The following is a 9,524-nucleotide window of genomic DNA, read 5'->3' as shown; positions in this document are numbered from 1 at the left end:
CATCGATCAGCTGCCTCCCGCATGTGCCCTGACCTGGGGATTGAACCTGCCACCTTTTGGTGCATGGAGGTGACGTTCCAGCCAACTGAGCCACACTGGCCAGGGCAGGATTGATTGATTTTGGGAGGTGAGGTTAAACGTAATGAAGTAGGTACGAAGTCTGTGAAGAGCTCTTAAGTGATCTATTGATGTGAAGAAAGTAAAGCTTTACTAAATAGCATCTCATTGTAGTCTCTGGGCCAATGCCAAGTTGGCCAGTACTTAGAGAGCAAAGGAAACTGTTAAACAGGAACTGTTGTCTCAAGTAACAACCCTACAGCACACGTGGACTAAAGGAGGTGCTGCAGGTCATCATCCCATTTTCTTTCCACTTTATTTATTTATATATTTAAAATAATCATTGTTGAAAGTATTACAGATGTCTCCCTTCTTCCCCCATTGACCCTCTCTGACCTGCCCCTGCCTCCCACCCGCACCCCGGGTAGTTTTCAATACAAGCACTAAGGGGAAATCACTCTAAAAGGTTGGGGCAAATGAATGTGGCTGAATGCCGCCGAGTTGAAAACTAGAAGCATGAGTGAGTAAATGAGGATAATTACATCTTGCTAGAAAGATAGGTATTTTGTTTGAAAAATCCTGAGGTCTGAACCTGCCCCTATAAGAGCTAATACAATAAAGGGGGAAAGGTTTATCTATAAGCGTTAGGTAACATTTTTCCTAAGCAAGGTCAAATTCTGTACTACATTATGTAATTGGATAAGGAAATGTTTAACTCACTTTGAAGTTGTTATTTGAATTCATGTGGTAATTTATGACTTATTTGAAATTCCTAGTGCCTGAAGGAGGAAACAGTGACAGACCTGGAGACTGAAGTTCTTTGTCCCTCACACAGGTATGGCACCCTGTCATGCTGCTAAGGAGTGTCCTCTCGAAAGGAAGGGGGAATTTAATTTTTACCCCAGGGCAAATAATACATGCCACACAGCCTCAAACCCTGTACAGGGTTACACCCTAGCTTGAAATACTGGTTAATGCTAATTTTGTGTTTAATGGACTAATGTAAAAATCTTTCGCTGGGAGGGTTGAGCCTTTGCTTTAGAACAGACTTGAGTCTTGTTGGTACTTTCTTGTTGGAAGATAGCTTTAAAGGTTTCCAGAGCTGTGGTGGAAGTGTACCTTTCCTTCATCTTTAAAGAAATTTAGTCCAGCCAGTGTTGCTCAGTGGTTGAATGTCAATGTATGAACCAGAAGGTCATGGTTCGGTTCCTGGTCAGGGCACATGTTGGGGTTGCAGGCTCGATCCCCAATGTGGGGTATGCAGGAGGCAGCCGATCAGTGATTCTCATTGATGTTTCTGTCTCTCCTTCCCTCTCCCTTTCTCTTTAAAACCACTAAAATATATATATTTGTAAAAGAGCCTGGCTGGCATGGCTCAATGGTTGAGCATTGACCTATCAACCAGGAAATCACATTTCTGTTTCCAGTCAGAGCACATGCCCAGGTTGCAGGCTTGATCCCTGATCTGGGTGCATGTGGGAGGCAGCCAATGGTACACTCTTACATCGATTTTTTTTCTCTCTCTCCCTCTCTCTCCCTCTCTCAACTCAATAAAAACACTTTTTATTGTTAATCCTCACCCACTGATTTTTAGAGAGAGTGGAAGGGAGAGAGAGACAGACAGACAGGCAGACATCACATAGTTCTTTACAACATGGAAGAATCTTATTTGAGTTTCCTTTATTTCTAGTAATCATACTTTAAATCTAAAGATGTATAGTTTTGGCCCTAACTGGTTTGGCTCAGTGGATAGAGCATCGGCCTGTGGACTCAAGGGTCCCGGGTTCGATTCTGGTCGGGAGCATGTACCTTGGTTGCGGGCACATCCCCAGTCAGGGGTGTGCAGGAGGCAGCTGATCGATGTTTCTCTCTCATCGATGTTTCTAGCTCTCTATCCCTCTCTGTAAAAAAATCAATAAAATATATTAAAGATGTCTAATTTTGAATAAAGTGCAAGCTTTTCTGAAAGATGATAATTTTGAATAATAGTACTTCATTCTTACTATAATTGCTATATTTAAAATTGACTGCCCTAAGTAAAGTATGATGAACTTAAAAGTAAACTAATATTTTAGGTGATAGTTGAACTCTTAATGTCGATTTCTCAAATTTGAACTTAACAGTTTAGAACCTGAAATAATGTTCTTCTGTTCTTCTTCCTGAAGCTCTCGCACCATGCCTGGGTCACTTCCTTTGAATGCAGAAGCCTCCTGGCCAAAAGATGTGGGCATTGTTGCCCTTGAGATCTATTTTCCTTCTCAATATGTTGATCAAGCCGAGTTGGAAAAATACGATGGTGTAGATGCTGGAAAGTATACTATTGGCTTGGGCCAGGCCAGGATGGGCTTCTGCACGGATAGAGAAGATATCAACTCTCTTTGCATGACTGTGGTTCAGAACCTCATGGAGAGAAATGGCCTTTCTTATGATTGCATTGGGCGGCTGGAAGTCGGAACAGAGACAATCATCGACAAATCCAAGTCAGTGAAGACCAATTTGATGCAGCTCTTTGAGGAGTCTGGGAACACAGATGTAGAAGGAATAGATACCACGAACGCCTGCTACGGAGGCACGGCCGCTGTCTTCAATGCTGTGAACTGGATCGAGTCCAGCTCCTGGGATGGTGCGTTATGTCTCTATTCCAAAGAAACAATCTCTGAGGATGAATAGGCCCAGATGACCTTTTTTTAAAAATTTTTTAAAATATATTTTTATTGATTTCAGAGAGGAAGGCAGAAAAAGAGAGAATCATTGATCAGCTGCCTCTTGCACACCCCATACTGGGGATCCAGCCTGCAATCCGGGCATGTGCCCTTGACTGGAATTGAACCCATGGCCCAGATGACCTTTTAATTAATGCTGTATGCAAACGTTACCACTTACGCTTGTTGGCATATGTTCAGGAAGATAGCTAAGACTTTTAGCATATCTGCATTATGAATCTGTTATCTTTATCATGTAGGATATTACCTTATCAAAACTTAGACCATTTTTTTTTTTTAATCCTCACCCCAAGGATATGTACTTTTTATTGATTTTAGAGAGAGAGGGAAACATTGATGTGAAAGAGAAACATCAGTTGGTTGCTTCCTGTACATGCCCTGACTGAGGATTGAACCCTCAACCTAGGTATGTGTCCTGACTGGGAATTGAACCAGAAACCTTTTGGTGTACGGGACAATGCTCTAACCAACTGAGCCACCCGGCCAGGGCCCATTTTCCAAAGATGGGGAAAGCATATTCTGGGGGAAATGTAACACTTCAGTTTCCACATGTAATATTTACAGTATGGATCACCTTCTTTTGCACTGACGATGTTTTTCAGGACGGTATGCCCTGGTAGTTGCAGGAGATATTGCCGTGTATGCCACAGGAAATGCTCGGCCTACAGGTGGCGTCGGAGCCATTGCTCTGCTCATTGGGCCAAATGCTCCTTTAATTTTTGAACGAGGTGAGTGGGAATGTTTTTTGTTTTTTTAAATTAGCACAGTATGCTGAGAAATTTGAAAATAGAAGCTAGTGCTTACTGAGTGGTCATTCACAGCAGACACTACTTGCTAAGTGCTTTCTTTGTATTATCATATTTAGTCTTCATAGCAATTGTATGAGGTGAGCAATGTCATGCCCATTTTGCAGAGAAGTAAAATGGGTTTAAGTAATAACTTAAAGGAAGCACTTGCCCGTAGTCACACAGTAAGTGGCAAGCTTTATTTCAGTTTAGTAAAGCAATCATAGTCTCCCAGTTAGATTTATGAAGCTTGCATGAAAATGTATAGCCAAGGAGTCTTAGGCCTATTGTGGATACAGTTGTTTCAATTACTATTGGCTTCACCTTGTGATGCTTATACTGCAAGAGGCGAGAGTTGACTAGTTAAGGAGGGCCCAGTAATGCTTGCTAGCATGCTGACATCAAGAAGCAGAAATCCATGGACATCTTCCTTTTTGGTTCTAATAGGACTTCGTGGGACACACATGCAACATGCCTATGACTTTTACAAGCCTGACATGCTTTCCGAATATCCCATCGTGGATGGGAGACTCTCCATCCAGTGCTACCTCAGTGCATTAGACCGCTGCTACTCTGTCTACCGCAAAAAGATCCGTGCCCAGTGGCAGAAAGGTGGGTTTTCGCCGCTCTCCTCAGCTTGGTCTGTGTAGACAACCGTCGGGGTGTCTTCAGTGAGAAACTGCTCATGGGCATCCTTCATCAATCAGTCCTTTAACCATGTCTTCCTCACCCACCAAGTGGCATTTCCTGTAGTTTTGGGGAATGTGTAATTTAGGAAAAGAGGTAAGCTTTGGAAATGAGATATCTCTGCACAAGTACTTAGGCCAACTTATCCCCAGTAAGAAAACTAAAAAGTAGGGTAAAAGAAAGTAGCTTGAATTTTGTTCATCTTTTGTGAAAGGTCCTTCCACAGGTTTTAGTTTGCGACTGTGTCCAGAGAAAGCTGTAAGAAGGTCAATTTCTCCCCCCATTTGTACTTGACCTGTGGATTCATATTGGCTTTTTTAATGTCATCATTAATCTCCATCTTTAACCCTGAAAAGGTTCTTTTTTTCTCCCCAGTCGTATACTTTTTAATAGTTTTCAGAATCTAGGCTGAATAGCTTTTTTAAAGCTGCGTAGCTTTTTAGAATAAAAGTAATGACGATATAAGCTCGGGTACATGCTTTGAGACACTTGGTGAGCCACAGGCAGTCTGTGTCTTTTGATGACCACTCAAAAGGGTGGCAGACTTCGCAGAGTAACTTGATTACAGCGCGGAGGTAGATGGTCACATCGTGGCACATTGTCTACGAATCAACATTCTGACAGTCAGAACTTCAGCAGGACACAGCACAGTCTCAAGTATTAATTCAGGCACTGCTTTCTGACCAGTACAGACTGCCTAAAAACCGGGCATGTATTTTGACTAGGGGAAGAAATAGATATAGCTGCTTAACTCTTCTGCTGGATACAGCATATCTTTTCCAGGAGGAGACAGGCTCAGCCGAAGGAGTTCTGAGGTACGGAAAAAGGCAGTATTGAGTCAGTGCTGTTACAACGCACAGTATTAGTAGATAAAATACACTTTTCCCATAGTCCAGCTTGGCTTTATGAGGTTGTGAGAGAGGGTTAGAAGTATATTCAGACACGTGGTGGATCTGGACAAGCAGCATTGCTGCAGTCTGTAAAATGGGCACTGCTGAGCAGCGTGTATTGAAGGGTACGGCGATTCTATGACTGTTAGGACACGCAGTGAGAAATACACTTTACATCCTTTGTGTGTGCTGAACCCAAAGAAAAGTGTCATGAAATTGCTTATTCATGCTGTGAATTATGCAGCTTATTTCCTATTTTATTTAATTTTTTAAACTATAATTTTTTAAGATAAAAAACTCCTAGCCCTGACCCACTAACTTGATTACACAATCCACTAATGGGTTTTGACTGTTACCTCTGAAAACCAGTAATATGGTAGTGTATATTCGATCTCTGACTGTCTTTTTGATAAGCATTTTATTTTATTTTTTATTTTTATTTTTATTTTTTTTTAGAAATGTTCTGGAGTTCCATAATCTTCCTTGTCCTAATTATCTCATCTAATTTCTCCTCATTCCCATCCTCTCTGGCCACATTGGCTTCTTTGTTCCCCCATGGGCACTCTGTGCTCATGGTTCATCTTCTTGCTACAATTCCTTGCATCTTGCTTGACCATGGTTTCTTCATTTGCCAAGTTCCAAGTCCATTCCACTTTCTTCCTTTTTTTTTTTAATATATTTTATTGATTTTTTACAGAGAGGAAGGGAGAGAGATAGAGAGTTAGAAACATCGATGAGAGAGAAACATCGATCAGCTGCCTCCTGCACATCTCCCACTGGGGATGTGCCCGCAACCCAGGTACATGCCCTTGACCGGAATCGAACCTGGGACCCTTCAGTCCGCAGGCCGACGCTCTATCCACTGAGCCAAACCGGTTTTGGCGATAAGCATTTTAAACCACACAGGTATTTCATTGTACATTATATTTTTGGTTGTGATTTAAAGATATAAAAACATCCTAGCCCTGTTCAAAAATATAACTTCAAAAGTCAATTACATGAATTTCATAATGTCTTTGGATTTCTTTTTCAGAGGGAAATGATAGAGATTTTACCTTGAACGATTTCAGCTTCATGATCTTCCACTCACCCTACTGTAAACTGGTTCAGAAATCTCTGGCTCGGATGATGCTGAATGACTTCCTGAATGACCAGAACAGAGATAAAAATAGCATCTATGGTGGCCTGGAAGCCTTTGGGTAAGGGGAATGTTAGGGTTTTTTTCCTCCTATATGAGAACATTTCTTATACCTATCTGTTAAATTATTATTTGTAAGTCCTGAAATTTTTAGAGTCCAAAGGATTTTAGAAGTAATCTAGTCTAACCTATTTGTGTCATCAATGAATAAACCGAGTCCCAGAGAAGTGGTGGCTTACCTACAGGAATTGTTGAGTCATTTCTACTCAGCTTTTCTGATTTCCCCCTTTTGGCGCCCTCCGTCATCAGCATGATAATGTGGCCCACCGGCACCTATACTTACAACAGCCTCTTCACTCTCCTCCTGCCTCTCCCCAGCCCTGGGCCCCAGATTCATCTGCTCACTGTCACTGTCAGAGTCGGCCTCCCTTCCATAGCTTCCGCACTGTTCAGGCTCACTGCCAACCTCCTTCCACTTTTCCTCACCTACCCCTTTTCCATCTGACGAAATTCTACTCACCTTTTAAGACTTGGCTCCTGTAATACAGTGATTCTCCTAACTCAATAGACATTATTATGGACTCAAAATAGTATATTCTTTTTGGTGACAGCAACACTTTAGTGTGTGTATTAACCCATTAGAAGCAAGTTGTCTTAACTTGGTTATTAAAAACTTTGAGAAAAAGGATTATCTGTTTACAACTGTTATATCTTCCATATCAATTAGCATGCTACTACCTGGCCTTTAACAAATGGAATCATAAAGAACAGAATCATACACACTTGGAGATTAGAATAGTAATTGGGTACACTAATACAATAAACATGGAGTCTTTGAACACTAAAGCTGTCTTTTACAAATCTTTCAGGGATGTTAAATTAGAAGATACTTACTTTGATAGAGATGTGGAAAAGGCATTTATGAAGGCTAGTTCTGACCTCTTCAATCAGAAAACGAAGGCATCCTTGCTCGTATCCAATCAGAATGGAAACATGTACACGTCCTCCGTGTATGGCTCCCTTGCCTCTGTTCTGGCCCAGTAAGTATCACTTTCCGCTACTAACTCCCCTCATTCAGGGAATGTTAGGATTCTAAGACCAGCTTCGGTGCCAGGTCACGGAAATTGTACTTCCAGGCTCTCTAGCCTATTGTCCATTGACTTAAAGAATATATGGGGTGAGGCTACCGTTATTCCATAGTATTTCATGTCAACATGGCTTTTTAAAAAAAATACATATTTTTATTGATTTTAGGGAGAACAGGATAGGGATAGAGAGACAGAATGCTACCGTTATTCCATAGTATTTCATGTCAACATGGCTGTTTAAAAAAAATACATATTTTTATTGATTTTAGAGAGAACAGGAGAGGGTTAGAGAGACAGAAACATCAATGATGAGAGAGAATCATGGATTAGCTTCTTCCTGCAAACCCCCCACTGGGGATCAGGCCCACAACCCAGGAATATGCCCTGATTGGGAATCAAACCATGACCTCCTGGTTCATAGGTCAACACTCAACCACTGAGCCACACCAACTAGGCACACTGGCTTTTTTGGCTCCTGTTCTCATGGTTTTATTATTCCTGACCAGCAGTTGAACCAGAAATGCCCGGTTGACAAGGTGACTTATTTTATGGTAAAATAACTTTCATAAGCCCCCTCCTCTCGAAGAGATGAACAGCTTGGTTCTGTGGGCTAGCTGTCAAGTCAAGCTTTAGGTTAGGTCCCTCAGGCTATAGGACGAGTTCCTAGTCCAGCTCAGAGCTTTCTGCACACTGTTGTTTCACATCAGTTAAGTTTCCTGGCTCCTCCCCTGCACAGGTACTCGCCTCAGCAGCTGGCAGGGAAGAGGATTGGCGTGTTCTCCTATGGCTCTGGCTTGGCTGCCACCCTGTACTCCCTTAAAGTTACCCAAGATGCCACCCCAGGTAAACACGAAGTCTTTCAACAAGAACGTGTGGGAGCCTGTTCTGGGCAGGTTGTCCAACAGCTTCTCAAGCACGCTCAGTCTGTCCCACAGGGCGGCTGTCCCACAGGGCGTTGCTGCATTTCAATGTCAGTACTTCTTCCCACACAGCTGGGTTTTACTCTCATCTAAGAATCTGCCTTACCTGGGTGAAAGGCAGCTCTGTCTGCCTGAGGATATCTTCTCTCCACCCTTCCAAATCAGGAAAAAATACCAGTTTAAACATTTTATGGTGGAGTGTTTTGATTTTTCCTTTTTTGGCAAATAACTTTACCTTTCATCTCGTGTTCTCAACATGTAGTCAGGGGAAAGGAAGCATATCTACTTAAGGCAGGCAGCTTTTTGAGTGTTTAATGATTGAGTCTGATCACATGAGTGAATAACAAATCATTTCTTACTGTTCACTAATATTTAAGTTATCTAGTTTTCCTAACTTTATGGTCTTGGCTACTTTTAAGGAAACTTCTGTGCCTTCTGTGGTAGAAGGAGCAAAAACAGAATGATGGTAGACTTGGCACTGCTTTAAAAACTGCCTCTATACAAGTTATTTATAGTCTCAACCTCACCTGTTTAAAAACTTGTGCACTGGCTGACACTGGACAGGTGTCTAGTCAGAGGTCATAGAAGCTGTGTCAGATAGATACCATCTTATCTTTAAATATATATATTTACTAGAGGCCCGGTGCATGAATTTGTGCACCAGTGGGGTCCCTCAGCCTGGCCTGCAGGATCGGGTCAAAACCAGCTCTCTGACAATCCCCCGAGGGGTTCCAGATTATGAGAGGATGCAGGCCAGGCCAAGAGATCCCACTCGGTTTTTCTACAGGAATTGCTGAGTCATTTCTACTCAGATTTTTTGATTTCCCACTTTTGGCGCCCTCCGTCATCAGCATAATGTGGCCCACCAGCACCTGTATTTACAACAGCTGGGGCCAGGGAGAGACTCGGGATGTTGGCCAGCTGGGGAGGGACTGTGTGTCTGCCTGTCTCGCTCAGTCCCTATTGGCTGGACCCCAGCAGCAAGCTAACCTACCAGTCAGAGCGTCTGCCTCCTGGTGGTCAGTGCACATCATAGCAACCGGTCGACTGTCTGTCCCCTAGTGATTAGTGCACGTCATAGCAAGCGGTTGAGCGGCCTTAGCATATGATTAGCATATTACGCTTTGATTGGTTGAACAGCTGACCAGACAACCAGACACTTAGCATATTAGGCTTTTATTATATAGGACTAGAGGCCCGGTGCACAAAAATTTGTGCACTCGGGGGTAGGGGATT

The 9,524-nt window shown here is 42.5% G+C and overlaps 1 protein-coding gene across 1 annotated transcript in view; it reads left to right on the top strand.

The window, feature by feature from the left end:
* The first annotated feature begins 833 nt into the window (after positions 1-833).
* HMGCS1 (3-hydroxy-3-methylglutaryl-CoA synthase 1 (soluble)) overlaps positions 834-9,524 on the top strand; it is a 13,138-nt gene continuing 4,447 nt past the window's right edge. Inside the window, exons 1-7 of the mRNA XM_014543528.1 lie at positions 834-892; positions 2,223-2,680; positions 3,383-3,508; positions 4,013-4,177; positions 6,176-6,341; positions 7,150-7,320; positions 8,105-8,211. Of these exons, the coding sequence (XP_014399014.1) occupies positions 2,233-2,680; positions 3,383-3,508; positions 4,013-4,177; positions 6,176-6,341; positions 7,150-7,320; positions 8,105-8,211 (1,183 nt within the window). The 5' untranslated portion in view covers positions 834-892; positions 2,223-2,232. The remainder of the gene's footprint in view (positions 893-2,222; positions 2,681-3,382; positions 3,509-4,012; positions 4,178-6,175; positions 6,342-7,149; positions 7,321-8,104; positions 8,212-9,524) is intronic.

The sequence above is a fragment of the Myotis brandtii genome, unplaced genomic scaffold (assembly GCF_000412655.1).
Source record: "Myotis brandtii unplaced genomic scaffold, ASM41265v1 scaffold328, whole genome shotgun sequence".
NCBI lineage: Eukaryota > Metazoa > Chordata > Mammalia > Chiroptera > Vespertilionidae > Myotis > Myotis brandtii.
Note: the sequence above shows the minus strand (reverse complement) of the source record. Positions and strands in the feature narration are given on the sequence as shown.